General features: G+C 39.3%; 2 protein-coding genes across 12 annotated transcripts in view; one reads left to right on the forward strand and one right to left on the reverse strand.

Moving 5' to 3' along the window:
- The window catches only part of GUF1 (GTP binding elongation factor GUF1), a 28,812-nt gene extending 21,282 nt beyond the window's left edge, over positions 1 to 7,530 (forward strand). For 7 of the 9 annotated variants that reach the window (XM_042467421.1, XM_042467423.1, XM_042467422.1 and 4 more), the window contains 6 exons: positions 489 to 632; positions 2,199 to 2,332; positions 3,021 to 3,122; positions 4,753 to 4,872; positions 6,788 to 6,824; positions 7,244 to 7,530. In XM_042467421.1, the coding sequence (XP_042323355.1) occupies positions 489 to 632; positions 2,199 to 2,332; positions 3,021 to 3,122; positions 4,753 to 4,872; positions 6,788 to 6,824; positions 7,244 to 7,381 (675 nt within the window). In that variant the 3' untranslated portion in view covers positions 7,382 to 7,530. Of the gene's footprint in view, positions 1 to 488; positions 633 to 2,198; positions 2,333 to 3,020; positions 3,123 to 4,752; positions 4,873 to 6,787; positions 6,825 to 7,196 lie in introns of all 9 variants that reach the window. The other 2 variants (XM_042467425.1, XM_042467424.1) reach the window with 2 other exon arrangements.
- An 894-nt stretch (positions 7,531 to 8,424) lies between these two features.
- On the reverse strand, positions 8,425 to 22,094 carry GNPDA2 (glucosamine-6-phosphate deaminase 2). Of its 3 annotated transcripts, none has more exons than XR_006104003.1 (7): positions 18,374 to 19,689; positions 15,347 to 15,448; positions 14,994 to 15,176; positions 13,263 to 13,447; positions 11,567 to 11,741; positions 10,319 to 10,475; positions 8,425 to 10,215 (listed from the first exon to the last, which is right to left on the reverse strand). XR_006104003.1 is itself a non-coding variant. In XM_042467432.1 (7 exons), exons 2-7 carry the CDS (start codon positions 18,495 to 18,497, stop codon positions 10,414 to 10,416), a joined length of 831 nt encoding a protein of 276 aa, XP_042323366.1. In that variant the 5' UTR covers positions 18,498 to 18,520; positions 22,028 to 22,094; the 3' UTR covers positions 8,425 to 10,413. The 3 variants fall into 3 exon arrangements, 2 of the variants coding, with proteins under 2 accessions (XP_042323366.1, XP_042323364.1); XM_042467432.1 differs by adding an exon at positions 22,028 to 22,094 and having other exon boundaries at positions 8,425 to 10,475; positions 18,374 to 18,520; XM_042467430.1 differs by adding an exon at positions 21,923 to 22,047 and having other exon boundaries at positions 8,425 to 10,475; positions 18,374 to 18,520.
- Positions 22,095 to 22,746: the final 652 nt, after the last annotated feature.

Genomic DNA, 22,746 nt, shown 5'->3' on the forward strand with positions numbered 1-22,746 from the left:
GTATGGTGGTACTACCTCCTTGTTTGTGGTTCCATCTCTATCAGCACAAGTGTCTTGAGCTCAATGTTAGGGGGCTGATATCAGAAGAAATACTTATGCAGTGTATGGTTCCATAGTGAAATTGCTTGTTGCATATCTGTTAATTGCTCCTCTGGCTTAACCTCCTTCCACGGCAGTTCTGACCCACCTTGCATTTGAGTATGAATGGAGCATTGCTTAGGATCACATACTAATTCAGAGATGCAGAAATTCTTGCCATTAGAGGTGTTTGACAGCTGCATCTCTGTGTAACCATTATTTTTACATTTTCCTCAAGTGTCCTAGAAACTAATACCTAGTTAGACAATTCTTGTCCTATTGAGGTATAAGAGGCATATCTTCTTGATGGCAAGAATTATGATAAAATGTTTAGGAATTCACATGTCATCAGGATTTGGGCCCAGCATTCAAACAATGTTCTAATCTGGTTTTGTTTTCCTCCTTTGTAGGCACATGGGACAAAGGAGATCATAATCATAAATCCTGCTGAATTTCCTGATAAATCAACAGTTCTGGAATATTTGGAGCCTACCGTTTTGGGCACTATCATAACACCTGATGAATATATTGGAAAAATAATAACTCTGTGCCAGGTAGATTAATTGTTTTGAAAACACTGACAAATAAAATTAGGGGTTTGATGGTACCAAACTGTTCCAGTGATTTCCAGCTTTCCAGGAAACAATGTGTCTTTAGTCTGCAGAAGAACTTCTGTATATTATAGAAGTCTTTGGGACACATTTTAGAGAACAAAATTGGTTTACCTGAGTATCTGGAGTCTCATTATTACCTATGTAGACCAAGTGTATATCCTAACACAGGGCAGGGTAATCTGATGGATAGTGTGACACCTGGTGTGATATCTGGACAATCTCTATGCATCCTGGGAGGCAGCCTCTTTCTAAAGCCCCACTTTGGGAAGAAGACTTGTGGAACAGGAAGGGATGTCTTATGGTACCAAATGGATTCCCTCCCCCTTGAAAAGGCAAGCAGAGTGTTGAATGTGCATGTGGAATTATGTGTTATCTTTAGCTAGAGCCTGGAGCTAATACAGCAAGGTAGCTGGCCATTTAGGAATATGCTCAAATAGGCTCAGAGCTAATATAACAAGGTGCATTCAACAGTTCTCAAAACCAGTGATTGAGTGTGCCTAGTTTCCTTCCTGCTTCTTTATCCAGGAAGCTGATGATATTTGGGACTAGCCATGCCCCAAACATCTGTCCCTTAGGAAGCAACTGCTTCCTCCCATTTCAAATGATTCTTCATCCCTGCCTTAAAGCATACACAGGAATGCACATGAAGAAGGCCACAGTGGGCAAATCTTTGAAATCTGAAAGAAATCTATTCAACACAGTAGTTAGTGCACTAGTATCCTCCTGCTTAGATTAGTCCAGTGTGCCCTGGATGTGCTGGAAGATAATAAGGATGTTGCAGCAAATGCAGTATGTGGTAACTAGAGTAGTGACAAGAACACCTTACAGAAACTAGCAACACAGTCTCTGAAGAACCTGCACCTAGTTGCCCATATACTTCCAATCCGGATCTGTTATGTTGGTGATAATATTTAAAGCTTTAAATGGCTTGGGGCCTTGATACTCCTTATATACACCAGTACAGAACAGAATCTTTATTACCATCATAAACCAACACAGATAAAAAGGGATTACAGAATAAAAGAAGGTAAAGAAGACACAGGTTAAAAACAGTATTTAAAATATCAGGGAAACCCTATGTATATAATGAAGAGAAAGAGAATGCATAAGTTTCTTCCAACACACATACCTGCTCAGCTACTGAATTCAGATGGCGAATCCCTTTTCAGTGTCCCACTATTGGGAGAAATATTTAATGTGGAAACCCAAGTAGGGCCCATTCTCCTATGATGTCTTGGTTGTGGAATTCCTTTCATTTGGATACCCAGTTGGTACCAATGCTGGCCTCATTTTGGCATCAAATTGGAACCTGGATTTTCATGAAAGGTTTTTGAGGCCTTGGGATCATGTGAAGTCTGTGAGCATGAATGGCTAAGTCATCACTTAATTGTTAGAGTTAGTCTTAATAATCTCTTGGTTTAAAAATGCAGTCATGTAATAAAATGTAATATCTAGTAAAGGATTTTTATCAACAGAAAATGCAATTGACTCTCTGTTACTTGTCAGACTCGAAGGGCTGTTCAGAAGGACCTGGTTTACATTGATGACCACAGAGTCATGATGAAATATCTCTTCCCTCTGAATGAAATTGTAGTAGATTTCTATGATGCTCTGAAATCCCTGTCTTCTGGATATGCCAGGTAATGTCATTTTAGTATCACTGCTGAACATTCGGTTTGCTGGATTTTCAGTCATAATTGGGAACCCAGTATTAAATTTCTATTGACTTTAAAGATTTTGGAAAAGTAATCTTACTCCTTACCTGTATAACCTGAAAATAGTTGGGGTCTTAATTTTGTTGTAGGAGACAGAATAAGAGGGTTAATGCCTCAGACTGTTATTTGAGTTTATACAGTATAAGTATTTACATACATACCTTACTTTAGTATAGCCTTTACAGTTGTAAAATAAACATATAAAAGAGACATGTACAAATTACATGTCCAGGAGAATTCCACTGTATGTGAACACAGTAACAGAACATAACTGTCTTCAATAAGGAAGTTTTTAAGAATCTATTAGTACTAATAAGATTATGGAGAGATTTATCTAGCTGATTCTGGTTCTGACTGCTTGGATTTGTGTCTTAAAAGTAGACAGTATAGTTAATATGAAGCTGTGCATGAAATGGGAGCAGTTCTCTATTAGGATAAGAATTTTTTTTTCACCATGAATTTATTATTACCATTTGGAAATGGAACATTGTAATGAGGGACATAAAATCTGTGACCTTGTTTGAAAACAATATCTAAAATTTATATCACAATTATATTTTAAAAAAGGAAATAGGAAATCACTTAAAATTGTTTTTTCCCATCCTTTTTCAAGTTTTGACTATGAAGATGCAGGATACCAGACCGCAGATCTTGTCAAAATGGATATTCTTTTAAATGGGAATCCTGTAGAAGAACTTGTAACTATTGTACATAAGTAAGTAGATTTTCAAAAGTCACTCTTGTTACTGAGAAAAATAAGTAGCCATTAGTTACTCTCAGAAAAACACTTGAATAATCCATGTGCTAAAGAATTGTAGGAATTCACAACCACAGTTATGAAAGTGTAACCAGAGTTACACATTTGTGACTGGTTCATATTCATGATATTTGTGTAGGCATACGTAGGGATTATAACATTCTCCCAATCCTGACTTACTGGATAGCTGCTGCTGCAAGTGATGGGGTTATCAATCCATCTGCCACTTTATTTATATCCCACTTTTCTCCCAGGCTGGGACAGGACATGGCAGACTGATGTTTCCATGCCCTTTCTGCCAGCAGTCTCTGGTGTGAGTAGGAATTGTGACAGAAATCTTACTTTTGACTGTTGCGTTGAAGCTCTCTGATGGAAGGCGGGTGGAGTTGCCAGGAGAACAGACTGCTTTTGGTCACAGTGGTTCCTACCTGGTAAATCAAGATTGGAAAGGGATTGGACCAGGAGATGCTACTTTTTTACATATACTGTACATACTTAACTAAGGGGTGAAACGGATGGGCCAAATAAAGTGGTTTCCAGCCACTTTGAAGGCAGGGTGTTTAGATGATGCCTGCCTCCAAAGTGGGCGAAAACCACACTGAAGCCACACTCCAGGGCTAAAAACTGGAGCAAAAAGAAGCTGTGATAGTCCAACTCAAGGTGGAAAATGGGCACCTTTGATCCTGAGTATAAACGTGTTGCAAGGGCACATTAAAAAAGGATGGAGCTGGCATACCCAAATGGCTGGGCAGCAAATTCAGAAAAAGCAAAATTCAGAAAAGGCAAAAAAGTGAAAGGCTGGCACTTCCAATGGATATAAGTACAACATACACAAACTAGACTGTCTAAAAGGGGGCATGGGTGAAGGGAGCATATGAGGTGCATGATTGTCCTTGCCATTGTTTTACTGGGCACACTGATGCTCCATTGCTCTGTATGGGTGGAGGGTCACAGGTGTGAGTGTACAACTGATCAAAGTTGCGGCCATCCAATGGGGTGGCATCCAGACAGCAGGCAGTCACCGGTGGTGTGTAAAGTAGAAATAGAAGTAAAAGTGTAAAGTAAATTGTACAGTAAAGTGTAAGTGGAAAAGGGAAGGTGAAATAATATTAAATATTATTAAAAATAAAAAATAAAAATTCAACAAAATTCAAGAAAATAGAATAAAAATAAAATAAAATATAAAATATAAAAAATGAAATAAAATAAAAAACAAAAAAAATTAAATGAAAATTAAAAATAAAATACTGTACAAAGTAAAAAATAAAGTAAAATAAAACTCAGAATAAATAACAATTAAATTAAATTAAAAATAAAATAAAAATAAAACAATATATAATAAAAATAAAAATAAAATAAAAAGTATTGCAGTCTGGCTTTCAGCCAGAGGGGCCTAAGACCATGCTTTCCCAGTCGCCTGCTTCACCCCTTCAGTATAGTTAGAATTCTTTCTCTCACTTTCATTGCATTAATTAAGCCTTCTTTATGTGACACTGACAAAATCCTAATGTATTTTCAAATAAGCAATGAAGAGTTTAAGCTTTATATGAAGCTACAGCATTTCACCTTTCTTTCTTTCACTTTTCAGAGACAAAGCATATCCAGTTGGTAAATCTTTGTGTGAACGTTTAAAAGATGTTATTCCAAGACAACTGTTTGAAATAGCTATTCAGGCATCTATTGGAAGCAAAATAATTGCAAGAGAAACGTGAGTTTACTAGCCTTGTCTCTGACTTGAAAGGGAGTTGAACTATCTTTGTTACATCATTGGACCTGTGCTTGTAGATGGTTGTTGTTGATGTTGTTAAGTAGCCTTACATAGCCTTATCCTCCTTTATAAACTGTTACATTTGGTACTGTTTACTTGACACTGAGATAGAAACCCATGCATTTTTAGAGGATACAACTACAAGGGAAAACATGAATTTATGTATGTAATATAGTGGTTTCGTACAACATGTTAGTTCCTTTATTCTGCCTGCTTCCAAAGAATTTCAGAGATCAGATTCCACTATTGAAGTGGCTGTACCTGTAGTCCATTAGTGTGCAACATGTGAGGAGCATTTCCCTGTGTGATTTCCTGCCTCCATGAAAAAGCAGTGTTTTACATTAAACTGTGTTTCACCCCTTTTAGATGGTGATTTTGTGGCTATGAACATTCTGTGGTGCTGGGATGGGTTTGAGGATAGGCCTCTTACATTACCTAATTTGCCCTAGTTTGAACTATTCTTAGGGGTTGTTCCCACTATGGTTTAAACCAGATCGTGATCCAGTTTAAACCACCATGGTTCCCACTTAATTCAAATCCCTGAAGCAATTTGGAAAGAGGGGGGGGGGGGCATAGGTTTTACCCATTTAGCCCACATCAAAAAGATAAAAAGGTAAAATGGGGTGTTTTTTGGGCTGAATCGATTTATTTGGAAATAAATTGATTCAGCCCAAGAGGGAACTAGGTGGAATCGAATCAGATTCGAATCCACCCAGGTTCCCACTGACAGCAGCTTTCCCAGCCATACCTCCATCCTCCCAGCCTGCCTCTCTCCTTCTGCCCCGGCCTCTCCTCCGCTCCCAGTATGGCCAGGATGACAGAGGGAGACATGGTGGGGAAGCTGCGGCTGTTGCTTCCTGCACCAATTCTTGAAACGGTGCAGACATAGTCGGAACCACTGTGTTTGCTGAACGGGTTTCAGGAATTGGTGCAGGAAGCAAATCAAGAGGTAAGTGGGAATGAGACCTGTATACATTGAGAGGTTTGCACAGTCTTGGAGATGTCAATGAAGATACCTTGGGCTCGAGAATAAACATCTTATGCAGGAACTTTCTCAACATGAATATGTGGCATTCATCTATAGTTACATTCTGATCACTTGAAATCAGTCTTGAAAGGCAACCCTAAAAGTTCAGGCGATAACAAAATAATTTCCAATCCCAAGTTGAATAAATGGTACCTTGAAAGGAAGGATAATTTAACTGCTCTCTAGCATCTCTTTGGAGCTAGGGTAGAAAACACAGTGGATGTTGGAAATAGCTTGAGTACACTCTTGCCTTTGGTACATGAAAAACTGATGAAATTTTGTAGATCTCTCATGGCTTACATATGTTTTTAAATAAACTAGAAAATTGACTGAAGGGGGTAATAATTTTCTGTCTTCAAGGAAGTAGTCACTCAGGAATGGGTTAACTCCTTCTGCCAACCACTTTAGGCAGAAATCATACTGAAAAAGTCCTTTCAAACTGCATTGGAGACCCCAGCTTATCTGTTCATTTTTTCCCTGCCTAAAGCCTATGGATGGATTCTCTATCTCTCTCCCCCCCCCAACCATTCTGCCTGTAGTATATCCTTAGGCTTAAACCCAATTGCTATTCCCAAGACTGATTGAATAAATGACTGAATAGTATATGAACACATATATAAATCTCACTAATTCAGAAGGTCCACTTGAACTAATAATTCAACATAAATCTTAATCTACATTTTGATTATTCTTTTTAATCACTTCTCAATTCACATGCTAATTTATTGATTCTGATCACAATACTAGGTCACATTATGGAATATTTTTGCACTACACTCTCTTAAAAATGCAGTTTGGTTTAAGCATAATGCATTGTTTCTCTTCTAGGGTTAAAGCCTATAGAAAAAATGTCCTAGCAAAATGTGTAAGTATCAATTTTCCCTCCCCAAGACCCTATAAACTCTTTTCTTCAAGTATTTAATGATTATAGAGATTGTGTACTTGAGTTCCAGGGACAAATTTATTTATATACTCATAGTTTTTGAGAACAAACTGGATTTTTCTTAATGCACATTTTTTTGAAGTTGCCATCCACACTATTGTCAGATAAAGTGATTTTGTAAGGGTCATGCCACTTATTTCTCTCAACACTGTGATCTGTGTTTCGTCCAATAATTTTAAATTTATATAGAGTGATGATAGCACACGTTCTTGGATTTTGATGTCTTACAAAATAGAAATAGTAAAAAAAATAGTAGAAATGGTAAATAAGCTTTATAATCTGTGTTATGCGCAGTATTATAAAATCTGAAGAAACTAACATGACTTTTTGGGGAAAAACAGTATGGAGGAGATATTTCACGGAAAATGAAACTTTTGAAGAGGCAAGCAGAAGGAAAGAAGAAGCTGAGAAAAATTGGGAATATAGAAGTGCCAAAGGATGCATTCATAAGTATTTTGAAGAGACAGCCTGACAAGTAGTTTTAATCCTACAGATTTTTCAGCTTTTATAAAGTTTCAAGTTCAATAACTGACCAGCCCTGACAAAGTGTATTCCTTGAATGTATTTCCTGTCTGTAGATACAGCTCTGAGTATGATCAGAAATGTAAATAAATCATTCTGACAAGTACTAAGGTGTAAGAACAATTTTATAAATAATTGAAGATTATATAGAGATTGACTGAAAAGACTACAACTCTTTCATAAAGCATTCTGGTTGATGGTTTATCAAATAAACTTGAAACCAATAGGACTAGCGTTCCATCACATACAACCGTATGTTACACAAGCACAGTTGACACATTATTATGCAGTTTTCCAGCATGTTATGTGGCCTACTTTTAAAAAGCGATGTATCTTTTCCCACACACTTGATTATAATCCAGATTCATATTGACTTGTGTGAGCTTTTGGACATGTCAGGTAAGCATGCCATGTATGAAGGAAAAAGGAATATGTTTCTCTATGTGGGTCTGCTTATTTGGAGTACAGTCTTGTTATAGTATCTGAGTATCTGCCTTATCACAAATTGCAGTACCCATCTATTCATTTATACTTTACAAATACTTAGAAGCACAACGTATTACAAAGTAATTTTGCTTACAATACAGAATATGTAAAAAGGCTAAGAAATCTTCAGTATTCAGAAAGACATCTTTAAGGAGGTGAACTTAAATACATTCTTTTACACTGCAGGCTGTCTTTATACTTTGAAAAATTAAGCCATTTTATGTCAGCAGTGAAAGTCCCATTTGCAGTTAATTTAGATTGTTATTGTGTGCTGTAATATAAAATGTGAAGGTTTATTCACTGCATTGGAGGCTGGATTGGGGACTTTTACCTTCTTTTGGTTTTTACATTTCTTAAATTTCTACAAGTGTGCATAAATGTTCTCTAGTTGGTTCCTGTCCCCCTGTGCAGCCTAAAGGCCTTATTCAGTTGCTCACATGTTCACTAACATGTTTGCAATAATCTTTTCTTTTTTATATTGTTTGCTTTTCAATAGCAGATATCAAAAGAAACTTAGTGACATACAAGACCAAATAAACATTACACATAAGGTGGCAGATATCAATGTCTATGCAAACTTATTAATAACCTTTCATTTCTGTCACAGAACCCACATCCCCATGACATCATTAGACAACCAGAGGTGTGTCCTAGGTTTCTCCTTTGCTTGTATGAGGATAGTTAATTTCTGCAGAGTGTCGCCAAACCAAAATCTAAGCAAGGAGCTACAGTACATTATAGGAAGGCGCATCCAAACAAAAGTGCTAGTTGACACCCCAGCGTAACTACATGAAAAGTTAGCTGCATGTCATGGGGCAAAGGGTTTTACAAATTTTCTACTTTGCCAAAAGGCTTGTGACAGTCAGGACCTCAAGGCAATGATGGTAGACAGAACTAGACTCCTTCTAAGGATGGTTTGTGGACAGATTCATGTGGGTGGAAGTTGCAGTCATTCTGATAACGGTGTTAAAATGCTGTTAATGCAAACTAATCAGTCTCAGTATCTTATAGAACAGGATGGGGAAATTTATGGCCTTAGGCTGCTACTGGATGGCAATTGAGGAGACCCAGGCTGCATAACCAGTGGTGAGGGATGATGGGAGACACCATCTGGAGGGCCACACACCGCTCATCTCAGTATGATTTACATTTTATCCTCTGACTACACAGGAATAGGCTTGCAGGCAGAATTGAAAAGCCCTGCCTTCAGCGAGTGTCCCTAAATACTTGGGACATAGGTGATGCCAGCAAAATGAAGTCACTTAAACAGATTTCTGTTACTACCAGCTAATCTGCTTCCCCACAAAGAATAACATTTCAAATTTAATAGTGGTTTTATTTGATTTAGAAGCAATACACTTGAGAGCAGAAAGCTTTTCACAAGCATGCTTGGTTGCATGGTCATACATGAAAATGAGGTCCCATCAATTAAGCAGAACTTTCATTTCACCCCACATAATATTTTTGAGGGCACTTGTCCAGCTTGATTTGTTTTGTTTGTGTAGTTCACTTAAACTGAAACCAACTGTTTAGTTTCTAGGGACCCTCCAAAGTCTCTTGCATCCCTGAATGAAAGGCCACCAAATGAGTGTAGTGGCCAGAATATATAGTAAATGTGCCCAGCAACTGAGCTGTGGCTCTTGCCCAAGAATAATGTGGTATACATACTTGTGTAAAGCAGCTCTTATTCCTGTTATGATAAACATCCGTTCAGGCCTACATGTGGCCCTAGAAGAATGTGAAAGGAAAATACGCATTTAACTTTTTCCAATGAGGACTAATGGACTAACTGCCCCTGTGTGATCTAATTTAGTTCTTCCTTTTTAGAAGAGTACAACTTTTCAGTGTTTCCAAATCTAGCTTTTCCAAGATTCTTCTCATCTTGTGACCTTGGGAAGAAATTCCCCCTTTAAAACCAGCTATGTATAAATGCATTTTTGCCAGAACAGATCTATATTAAACTTTGCTCAAGTTTAATTCTTACTTGACTCTTACTATGATGATGATTTAAAGGTTATAGGATGCATTTATGATATGTAGAATCCTTTCCCCCCATTTATAAAAATAACTACAGCTGATATTCGGTGTAACAGTTGTGTGTAACCATTCCACAGTAAAGTGCCCATTTAATAGTTCATTGGTTATTTTACACATGCCAAGAAAAAAAGGCCTTGAGACAAAATAAAAAGATAGAGTTCTATATTTAAATTACATTTGTGGAGAGCTTGTTTACGCCTGCACTCTTTAAGTTCAGAATGTTCCACTGGTTTCCAGCAGAATACAGCATGTAACAGGCAAAAGAGATCTAGGCAGGAAAGCAGAAAATAGAGCTTGTAACAGTGCCAAGAGGAATGTGTGCACATTGGATGGGAGGGGAACCCCCCCCAACAGTACTTATGATTCTTCACCTTAGCCAGTTTTCAGCATATTGCATAGCAGTAAATTTGTCTGCTACTTAGTAACACCGCCAGGGTCAGAGGTGGGGTCCAGCATGGGTTGTCCGTCATTTTTGTTCTTTCATACTATATAGAGGGTCCACAAGTTTATTGTGCACATGCATTAGACCTTGAAGAAAAGAAGCATCAGTGTTAGATACCTAATGTGGAAAGAACACATTTGGCCTTATGTACTGGATTTTTCTCTTATGTACTGGATTAGACTAATGGAAAGCAGGCTGTTCTCTCAATTGAAGTAATGCAATACATACTTATTTAGCTTTATTATTTTACCCACCTTATAAGCAAGAGAAAGTAAAGAATTAAGTTCCTGCTCACTCAGAACCAGAGTTTCTATGAAATAGGACAAGCAGAAGTCTTTTACAGCATGGAGATATGAAAAAAATAGTTGGAGATGTCACATTCATGTTACCAAGAAATTCCTCAATACTCTTTGATCCTGAACAGTGCTTCTGATCTTTCAAAGACAAATCATCTGTAACAATGCTACAGAGCGTGTGACCCTCCTAATACAGTGCACACTTGTTATCGCTGGGGTTTGGTTCTAGGATCTCCCGTGGATACCAAAATCCGTGGATGCTCGAATCCCATTAAATACAGCAGCACAGCAAAATGGTGCCACTTATATAAAATGGAAAATCAAAGCTTTCTATTTGGAATTTGTACTTTTTTAGAATATTTTCAAGCCGTGGATGCTTGAATCTGTGGATAAAAAATCAATGGATAAGGAGAGCCTACTGTACTGGGCTAACCAATCTGAGGATAAGGGCTGATGGGAATTGTATTCAATAACCTTTTTGATGCTTTATCAGTGGCCATTTCCCAGGCTCTGAAACCTCCCATAAAATAAAGTTAGGCTGGCCTCTTCCCTTTCATTTTTCTGTAATAAGGTAACAAAAGCAAAGGCTTTCGCTATTCAAGTGCTGCTGAGAATGTGATGTTTTTGTATGAAATATTTAGTGTAAACATATTGCTCTATATGTATAGAGCTAATTGACTGTGGAAGTTTTAAAGGGTTTTAATTTATTTGGTTGTAATGAATAAACTGAGGGTTTTTTTTAACCTAACATCCCTTGGAATTGGCTATGCTGTTTAGAGATGATGAGAGATACAGACCTACAACATCTAGAGGTCTACATGTTGCCGACACCTTGCGTAAAAGATGTTCAGATTGATTGTCTCTCAAGACAAAATGCTCACCTTTAAAATACTTGACAGTTTTCACTCTTAGTTCTAATGTTGCATCTTCATCACATACAAAGATAGTGTGTGGATGTTGCTGAAAAGCAGAAACTGTCCACATATGATTGACCCCTTCTTCAATTGCCTTGTACAAGGCAAAAGCTTTGTGTGCACCAGTGATTAGAATCATCACCTGCAAGACAGATAAATGTGATTATATTATTACTATTGTTACTATTATTTTATATTTATTTATTTAGGTATTTATATCCCGCCCTTCAGTCCTAATGGCTCTCAGGGTGGCTTACAATTATTATTTTTAATCAGACAGTTCCCTGCCCTCAGGCTTACAATCTAAAAGACACGACACAAAAGGAGAAGGGAATGGGAGGGAAAGGGGATGAGGTCCAGTGGTTCTTCTCTCCCTCTGAGGCCTGGACCAAGGCAGATGGATTGGAGGGAGGGCTCTTCCTTCTTCAGTATATCAACCTTCTCCCAATATAGGAACTCAGGGATTATCAATAGTTAAACAAAACCAGCAGCTTGCAGAAATAGGTATCAGTAAATGTGTGCCAATTGTTGCAGTAGATCTCATATACTTCTTACAGGATTTGTTTTATAATGTCAAAAGATATCCCTCAAGTCAGCTTGCTACAGACAATACAGGAAATACTACATTTTGGTTGAAATGTGATATAAAAATGTGTCCTACACACAGAAAATACTGCAGGCAAGAGCTGCCCTCTAATGGTGGAAAAAATCTTTTGTCCTTTGAAGACAACACAGTAGTTAAATCAGAGTTATAATGTTTAACAAAACATCACAGGATGTTTCTCACTGCCCTATCCTCTTCAGGGAACCGGTAGAATAGGAAACTTTTGAAGACAACCTTCATGACTCTGACTCCGCTTCCATTCTTGTTGTTGTTCTATCCATGAGTACAAAGGACAATCACACCAGTCCCTTTGTCAACAACCAAAATAAAGAGAGGGCTAATAACTTTTTACTGTAATTGTGCACAGCTGTATTGTAGGGCTTGTGAGGAGGGCAAGATGTTGTCTTACCGGCATTATCAATACCTATCTTAACATTCCCCAATATAAATGCATGACTCCCTACAAGGGAGGGGTGAAGAACATTTTATCCTCCAGATTTTTTGAACCACAACCAGTGCACACAAGGAGGGTGCAGGAGATGTGGCCTGTACTGGGTGACACCTCTGAGGCACAGGAAAGGGCTAAGCATGCCCCCCCCCGGGTGACACCTGGGGTGGGGATGCCATGGACCACAACTTCCCTTACCGTTTCACATTTGGTCATGGTGGTTGGTCTAACACAACAAAATGGCCACCAGTTATACCCCTTCCCCGCAATATGGGGGCAGGCAGGGAACCATGCACAATTGCATATGTTCCAACCTCAAGAGTAAGGAATGTATAGGGACTACTGAATAGTTCCTTTAAATCTGGATGATACTGCACTGCCAAGTAAGTGTTATTACTGGTGGTAGGATTAAAATATCCTCTTTCCTGTCTCATTTGTAAGAAAATACATGGACTAGAAATATAGTAAATTATAGTGGACAAAAAGAGCTCACTTCATGATGACTGTACTCTACATGAATTGCCAACACTTCTGACAAAACAGTTCTGAAATACTTCATTTTGTAATGTTCGTCTCAAGAATATTAAGGAACTAAGGACAAATGTTCTTACTTCTCTGGCGTCCATCACTGTCCCCACACCAACTGTTAATGCCATTGTTGGAACTTTAGTTAAGTCGCCATCAAAATATTTTGCATTTGCCAAAATTGTGTCCATGGCTAGTGTCTTCAGTCTTGTCCTCGATACCAAACTTGACCCTGGTTCGTTGAAAGCTATGTGACCATCTGGACCAATACCTTGAAAGACCAAACACACAAAATGATACCAATCTGTAGCACTGCTTTAGTAAATAATTTTACATAACAAAAAACTAGTGACATTCTAAGCTAGAATTGAAGAAATTAACAATGATGCCTCCAGTAAATCACATGCTTTACAATATTTATCAAGAGAACAACACTGAACATATTTATGTATTAAAATGTATCCTGCCCTCTATTCAAAGATCTCGGTGTGATGGGCAATACCATAAAATTTAAAACAATGTAAACAATAAAAATAGAATTTAGATGGCAAAAAAACATACTAAACATTTTAAGAAGTTAAAAAAGACAGATTAAAACTAATTCCTCAGATTTGTGTAAAAGCATTTAGGTTCCAAAGTTTTGTAAAGAACGATTTTTTGTTTTGCACAAAAATGACGACAATTTAGACATCAACAGGGGTTCTAATGAGAAAGGATCCATAACAGGTGTGCCACAGCAAAGAAAGCTCTCTCTTATGTCTTCTGACAGTATATTGCCCTTATGTATTGGCCCCTTTGAAAGCCAGCATAGTGCAATGGTTGGAGCATTGGACCACAACTCTGGAGATCAGGATTTGAATCCCCGCTCAGCCATGGAAACCCACCTGGGGACCTTGGGCAAGTCACACTCACTCAGCCTCAGATGAAGGTCAGGACAACAAAATGCCACGATGGGGTCACTTTAAATTGGGAATGGCTTGAAGGCATGTGACAACAGGCTCTTTCAGCACATAGAAGAATTAATTTGTTGAATTGTTTTTGCATTCTCTCCCCCTCCTTAGATAGATAGGGATTTCCTGCCTGTAAACTCCTCTCTCTCTCTCTCTCTCTCTCTCTCTCACTCTCACACACACACACACACACACACACACACACTCAAACTAACTACGTGATTTAGGTCACTCACACTACTGAACTGGTCATTTTCTATCTTCCTCTCTCAACTTACTTTGGAGAGATGATGAGATAAAGATTTCTTTTTTACCTGAACTATTCACTAGTTAGATTAGGATATAGTCTTTTATGTAAATATAAATAAAAGTCATTAGTAAACTTTTGTTTGAACTACAAGCTACTTGTGTTTGTTGTTTTTGGAGTCAGTCTCAGTTCTTAGGGAAGCATTGTTACACAAAGGCTACTCTGCTGATTTAAAGCTAGACCCTAACAGGCTTAGCTTTGACATTTAAATATTTCTGTTTCCTTACCAAAGGCCGAAACCTTAAGCAAGTTAAATTAGCCTACATAACTAAACTAACTGGCTAATGTCACTATTAAAATAATCTCACTTTTGTTCCTTCCAAATAGTTGTATTGCTTATAAGGTTTGGCTCTTTGCCTTCGTTTATTAATAACAAGGGAGCCAGTGTGGTGTAGTGGTTTGAGTGTTGGACTACAACTCTGGGGATCAGGGTTCAAGCCTTCCTCTGAGCAAATTGTGCTAAGAAAACTGCATGGCAGGTTCTTAGGGTCACCATAAGTTAGAAACGACTTGAAAGCACACAACAACAACTACATTAATTAAAAAACAACAAAACTTACCTCCAACAAATAGGTCTATCCCCCCAGCTTCTTCTATTTTTTTTTCAAATGCGTCACACTCTGCCTTTAGATCTGGAGCATTTCCGTCAAGAATATGAGCATTGTTTGGATCTATGTCAATATGCTTGAAGAAATTGTTCCACATGTATGAATGGTAGCTCTCTGGATGATTTCTGGGAAGCCCTCCAGGAGAAAAAGATTACATAACAGTTAATTTACAATACCTGTTCCATTTGTGGTCTACAAAACAATTTTGATATACACTACATTCACAAAACAGTTTAGTTATGTTCTATTTTTTATAAGGGATGCCCACCAGCAGCACAAATGCAAACGTCTTTACAAGGACTTACCCACATATTCATCCATGTTGAATGTCTTCACATATTTGAAAGACAGATCTCCTCTTTTGTGATATTCTATTAGCTTCTGGTAGCATCCCAGAGGTGTACTACCTGTATTAAGCAAATTATTTCATTGCACTATATACTAGTAAAAACATCTTCATTGTAGTTACTAAGTGTAAACCCCAAATGCAATTATAATTATATTGATAGACTGTGTTTTGCTTCATCTGTTTGTACGCTCAGAGAAAATTCAAAATGACACAGGAGAATAGTCTTTGCACAGGGATAAAATGCATTAAATATAAATTAACAAAAAAGAAAAACCCTTAATTGTGTCTACATCGTAACAGTTTCCAAGGAGGTCTGGTTTTATGCTGAACTTTAAAGCTAACTCTTTTTCTCAGTGAAGACATTACAAAAAATATTAGTGTAAAAAGTTTTGACATTGAATTATTTCATGTGGTTAAAACAAAAAAGGCAGCAAAGAGCTGAAATAGAATTGTTTTCCACTGAGTGTAAAAACAGACATTTAGAATGAAGGGCTGAAAGGGGATTTTGGCAAACAAGGGGAAAAGACACTAAGATGGCAGATGCAGTTCTGTGTAAGTGTAAAGAGATGCATGTTAAGCCAAAGCATTCTGATTCTGCACATAAGTTTGCTGGTTAACTGGTAAGCTAACAGTGAATGCTCAGGGAAGGGAGCTTGGAATGAAGAGAAACATGAAAATGTTGATCCATGGTGTGGTTGTGAAAAGGGCCAATTGTACATGAGGATCATTAGAAAAAGATTAATGATTGTCATTAAATTCATTCATACCTTGCCTTTTTGGGACTCACAGAAGTTTACAATTTAAAACAAATACAGTACCAAAAAATGGTCAACGCTGAATGAATTAAACTTTTCCTATTTGAATAACTTAAAACATACACTTAAATAAGGATTAAAAGTATCCTCAAAGCCTTTCCTTTTAAAACTTTAGTTCTAAGGGTCTGTAGGAATAAAAAATATCTTTGCTTGCGACCTGAGGAACAGTACAGAGGGAGTTATTCTGGCCGTCCTGGGAAGGGAATTCCAGAGGCCAATGGCAACCACTGAGAAGGCCCTGCCTCACAAAGCTGAATTTGAAAACAGAACAACTGATATGATTATGCCTTGGTGCACTGTGTATAGTTCTGGTTGCTATAACTCAAAAAAGATATGGCAGAGTTAGAACAGTCACCAATAAGGGCAACCAATTTCCTCATGAAATGAGGAATAGATATGCCATTTGAGTTTTTAAAACTTAGAATAAAAAGGGAAATGAGGAGGATGGATAATGAATATACAATTATTGATGGTGTGCAGACATACTGATACAGGTTAAGTATCCTTTATTGGAAAAAAATACTCCAAACCTGTCCACATGAGATCATAATACCTTTAGTTTTCTATGGTTCAGTCCACACATACTTTTGTTTATTGCACAAAATTATAAAAACTACTGTGGATAAAATTACCAGCAGGCTATGTGTATAAGGTGCATATGAAACATAAATGAATTGTGTGTTTAGATGTGGGTCCCATTTCCAAGATATCTCATTACAGATATGCAAGTATTCCAAAATATGGGGGGGGGGGGGGGGAAACCCACCCTGAAATTCAAACCTCTTGGTCCCAAATGTTTGTGATAAGGGATACTCTGCGCGCCATATGCAGATTCCACTTTACGCGGAAGCCACGCCGCAAAGCAGGGAGTGATGCGTGCACGTCACACTGCCGCAATGCAGCTGTGCACAATTAAAAAGTTATTAGCCCTCTCTTTATTTTGGTTGTTCACAAAGGGACAGGTGTGATTGTCCCTTGTAGTCATGGATAGAACAGCAACAAGAATGGAAGTGGTGTCAATTGAATGGGGCTTGAGTTTACACGGTATTTGCCTTACTCTGGGTGGGTGGTGGTGTCCGGAACGGATCCCCGCATGAGGCAAGGCTGCACTGTACTAAATTTGGGGCCATTCAGATATATTAAACAGTAGGAGATTCAGGAAAGACAAAAGGGAGTATTTTCTTCAACAGCCAACTCACAGTTGAACAATGCAATTTCCCTCTCTGTGATGTAGTGATGGCTGCCAACTTGGGCACTTTTGAAGGGGGAATGGACTAATTTGTGTTTTCATACTGTTGCCAGTACCAAGGCAGCTTGCCTCTCACTATCAGTAGCAATGGAACATATGTGGAAGAGTGCTATTGCATTCAGCACCTGTTTGTGCCATTCTTGTAGGCTTCTGGTTCTCTGCTGTGGGAACAGAATGCTGGACCTGATAGCCCTTTACTCTGAACCAGCAGGGTTCTTCTTATAGTTTCTATAGACAAATTTGCAAAGAATTTCAGAATGAGTTTTTCCAGGCCTGCAAGTATAACCAAACTCTAAAAAGCTATTTTCTACTAGACAAAGATTGCAATTTGCAGCAATAGTGAATGCATGTAGGCTTAATGCTTGAGACACTTGCAACACTTTTTCCTCTGTTCAGAGATGTATCTACTAAAGACGTTTCCAACAACACCAAAAAAGTGACCATCTGGATTTTATCCACTGTCTGGCCGGGCAGCATTTCACTGCTGAACCAGTTGAGGAAATAAGTCAGTTACACAAGAATAGAAACTAGAGCTGGCAGTTCTGGATAAATGAAGTACTCCACTTTTCTATACTGGAAGTTGAAGAGATGCAACTTACTCAGCAGTTTACAGCACAGGGATATAAATGTTTCTAATTTAGATATGGGAAGTTGTGGCCCTCAAGATGGCTCTGGACTGTAGCCCCCATAATCCCCACAGTATGCTGACTATGGCCGATTCGAACTGCAGCTCAACAATATCTGAAGAGTGCCCGTCTCTGTTCAAAATGCTTCTTGGACTGTTTTATCTTCTAATATTATTCTAATAAAGAGATATGCAGCAGCTGAACTTACCACATTAATGAAACCATGCACTGAGATGAAGCCAACTACCCTCTCCCAGCCTGTGTTTACAAGAGAGGAGAAGAAAGTGCATTACCTGTTGGTAAGCCAAGAGTGAAATATCTGCTCTGACTCGGCTTGAACTGGATGATGCGATTGCAGATGTACTTTGCAGCCCATTCGCTAGCGAGATCGTAATTATCAAGTATGACCAGCCTCATCTTTTAAAGAAAGGATGAGATCACTATGGAGGAGAAAACAATTTAATACAGTTATTGCAAACAGGGATGTTTCAAGCCAAGCAGTTGCAATTTGTGAGCCAAACAATGTCCAGTTGCCATGTAAAGTTAGTGGAACCATACAACTGCCTTCCTATAAGAGCTCCACTGGTTGCATCTATTTACTGGCACAATTCAGAGTTCTGGTTATGACTTACAAAAACCTATATAGCTTAATTCTAGGCTATCTGACGGACTGTATCTCCCAAAATGAGCATACTTGGGCCTGAGATCATTGGAGGGAGGACTCTTCTCGCAGTCCCATCACATTCACTGGTCAGGATGCAAGATACAGCTTTCTTGGTGGCTGCCTCTAGGCTCTAGAATTCCCTTCCTAGCGACAACTGAATCCTTCCACCAGAAAGTGAAAACAGGGTTTTGATAACAGGATTTTGAGAACTCAGTTTTAAAGACAATACTTTAAAGAAGGTGTTGCATGGTTTTAATTCTATTGTTTTTAACTGACCTTTTATCATGTTTAATTGTATATTTTAAATTACTTTTTAAATCCTGTTCATAGCTTGATTCTATTTCAGCATCAATCTTTTTTATGTTTCAACCGCATTACACTTATTTTAATTTGTGAAGTGCTTTGAATCCCAGTTTTGGGAGAATGGTGGGATATAAATAAAGTTCATACTTTCGAAGCTTGATAGAGCCACTTGTTTTTTGCACTCTCAGGTAGACAACAAAGCTAGACATCTTATCCAGTCTATGTATTTGCTATATATTCACTGTATATCAATAGGAATCTCAGCTGGGCTTCAAAGCTCACAAATAGAACTTAGAAAAGTTACTTTTTTGGCCTTCAACCCCCAGAATACGCTAGCCAACACAGCCACAAGTTATGCTGACTAGGGGATTCTGGAAGCTGCAAAATCATTTCCCCAAGCTCTAGCACAAGAGTCATGAGCATTTAGTGCTGAGTGAGAGGGTTTCTAAAGTTCGAGGCTGAACAGGAATCACCCCAGATACTGTTATGATCTCTACAAGCTGCACAAAGGCATTCCACAAGCATAGATTTTTCTTCCCAAAGTTGTCAGACAGGAAGCCACCACACACAGGCATCTGCCAAAATGCCAAAATCTACCACAGGAAAAGAGCTGATATTTATAACACTTACAGAAAAGAATAGTACTGTACACTGGTACCCCGGGTTACGAAATTAATTCGTTCCGCCGCCGCTTTCGTAACCCGGGATACTTCGTAAGCCGAATAGCCCATAGGCGCTAATGGGGAAAAAGCCGCGGCTGTGCCGCGGCTCCATTTGAAACAGCGCAGGGGTTTTTTCGTAACCCGAAAAAACCTTCGTAAGCCGAAACAATAAATCCCTATGGGATTTATTCGTATCCCGAAAATTTCGTAACCTGGGTATTTCGTAACCCGGGGGACCAGTGTATTACTAATCCCTTATCCTGTCCAGATGCCACATTAAAGTAACCCTATTGATTGTCACTCAAGCTGCATCTGCACTGCAGAAATATCCAGTTTGACCTTTGACAGAGCTCAGTGCTGTGGAATTCTGGGAACTGTAGTTTGTTGTGGCACCAGAGCTCTCTGACAGAGAAGGCTAAATTCCCCACAAAACTACAAATCCAAGAATTCCATAGCATTGGACCATGGCAGTTAAAGTGGTATCAAACTGGATTATTTCTGTAGTGCAGATGCAGCCTCAGAAACAAAACATGGTATCAAATGACACTCCTAGCAAGGCTAAATTTGTTAAATAAAATGCTGGTGCTTATTGATTAATTTATGCTGCTGCAGGAATATGAAAGCAATTAAGTGGGACAGATCTCATCAGAAAGAAAGGACTGTGGCATTTTAAGGACTAAGCCACTTTATGGTATACACTGCTTTGGACTACTAAACGCTGCTCATCTAATCATTTAAAAGGCAAGATAAAGAGCCCTGTGCACATCAAAGCCCTACAAAAACCTCTTTGATCTACTAAGCATTCACCTAAGTCACTTTCTCAGTATCTTTAACTTTACTCTCCAAAATAAGTGTGATCTCAAGTGGCTTGAAAGAAAATGTCACCCTTCTCTATAAGATCTCTAAATTAGTAGAGGAAAGGAGAGAGAAAACATCTCCAAAGCCTCTAAAACAGCCTTTCCCAACCTGGCATCCTTCAAAAACAGGCTGGATTACATGTATCCCAAACCGTGTCAGGCTGGCCAAGGATGATGGGGGCTGCAGTCCAATGTGCAATCCAGACATTGTAGTCAAAGACTTCCAGAGGACACCACCACATTGGAGAGAGTTGCTCTCTAAGGCATGACAGGAGTTGTGGTCAAAGATTTTCAGAAAACACCACCAGGTTAGAGAGCTTCTCTAAGGCATGATAGGCACTGTAGTCACAGACACACCAGTTTAGAAAGAACTGTTCTAAGGCATGATGGGCACTGTAGTCCAAGACTCTCAGACCATCAGGTTAGACAGAATGACTCCAAGGCATGATAGGCATTAGAGTCAAAGACCTTCAGAGAACAGATGGACGAAAGCTGCTCTAAGCTATGATAGGCACTATAGTCACAAACACCACCAGTTTAGAAAGAGCGGTTCTGAGGCATGATAGGCACTGTAGTCAAAGACTCTCCGAGGACACCATCAGGCTAGAGAGAACCACTCCAAGGCATGATAGGCACTGGAGTCAAAGACCTTCAGAGGGTAGGTTGATGACAGCTGTTCTGAGGCATAATAGGCATTGTAGTCAGACCTCCACAGAATACCACCAGGTTAGAGAGCCGCTCTAAGGCATGCTAGGCATTGTAGTAAAAGACTTTTGGAGGACACCACCAACTTGGAGGGACCTGCTATAGGGCATGATAGGCATTTATAGTCAGACCTTCAAGGGACAGGTTGGAGAGAGCTCCCCTAAGGCACGATAGGCTTCCCCAGGAAAGTCCCCAAACTGTGCCCTTTAAGAGATTTTGGACTTCAGCTCCCAGAAACCTCAGCAAGGTTGGCCAATAGACGGGATTCTGGGAGGGGAAGTCCAAAATCCCTTAAAAGAGCAGAGTTTGGGGACCACAGGGCTAGAGAGAATGATCGTAGGGGATGATAGGCATTGTAGTCAAAGACTTTCAGAGGACACCACCAGGTTGGGGAATGCTGCTCCACTCAGTGCAGGGCATTAAGTTGCCCCACAGACACTTTTGTGCAAAACCATATACAGTACTGCATATGCATGCCAATATTCCCCCCCCCCCCAATTCAAAAACTCCACTGAACCCCCTGCTTTTTGGAAGCCTGTTTACTAAAGGAGAACCCATTCTCTCTCCCAGCCCAGCCCTGTTTTTCCTCCACACCTCCCTTGGCACGCCCTGAGTCCCTTTCCACCCGCCCAGCCCAACCCAACACTGAACCTCTCCAGGTGCAAAAGGCCAGCTGCAAGGCCAGCAGCAGCAGCAGGGAGAAGAAGAGGGAAGTCAATGGAACGCAAGGGAGAGTGCGCGCGCGCCGGCGGCTACCTGGGACTGGAAGGAGTGGGCGGGGCCAAGACTTCCGGGACTCTCACACAACAAGGCTGCTTCAGTTCTCGCCCAGGAGAGCCACAGATAGGGGCGGAGCCAAAGAGAAGCCACTGCGCATGCGGGAAGGAGGCGAAGTTATATAAAGGCTGCGTCCTCGCCTCCGAGCTCAGTGCGCAGTTGGGGGTGGTGGCGCGATGCGAGTATGGCTCAGAGACTGGAAGGTGGAGGGCTTTTGTGAAATTAGGAAGGAGGAATTGTTTTTAAGTAAAGAAACATAGGGTGCCTTAGGCACAAAAGGAGGACAGGGTGCTTTCGATATATTTAGATAGTCGAAGAGAATGGAGGACTTTATAAAATGAAAGCTGGAAACACTATTTATGTTTTTCTTTTATTTTCTATGCTGCCTTTCTCCCAGAAGGGGCCCAAGGCAGCTCACAAACTAAAACGCATTAAAGAAAAACCTTCTCATAGTTATGCAATGGAAACTTTACATAAAAAACAATATAAAATTAAGACTTAAAAGCACAACAGAAACTCAAGCTTCTTAGTCATTTTCAAAATGGAGTCCTGCTGGGGAAAAGAAAGGTTGAAATGTAGGGCTGGAAAAGGAGGGTGTCTGGTGCACACAACAACGTTTTAAAGCAGTTGTTAGAAATAAGCCTAGGTTGTTGGGGAGGAAGGGTGAGGTATGAGGGAAGAAAATAATAGTAAAGTCA

This window comes from Sceloporus undulatus, chromosome 5, assembly GCF_019175285.1.
Source record: "Sceloporus undulatus isolate JIND9_A2432 ecotype Alabama chromosome 5, SceUnd_v1.1, whole genome shotgun sequence".
Lineage (NCBI taxonomy): Eukaryota > Metazoa > Chordata > Lepidosauria > Squamata > Phrynosomatidae > Sceloporus > Sceloporus undulatus.

Excerpts from the sequence above, each read along its gene's own strand:
- GNPDA2 (XM_042467432.1), bottom strand. The coding sequence starts at position 18,497 with ATGAGGCTGGTCATACTTGATAATTACGATCTCGCTAGCGAATGGGCT. Across the intron at positions 13,448-14,993 it reads GATAGACCTATTTGTTGGAG|GTATTGGTCCAGATGGTCAC; the intron begins GTAAGTTTTGTT and ends TGGTCTTTCAAG. Across the intron at positions 11,742-13,262 it reads CAGTGATGGACGCCAGAGAA|GTGATGATTCTAATCACTGG; the intron begins GTAAGAACATTT and ends TCTGTCTTGCAG.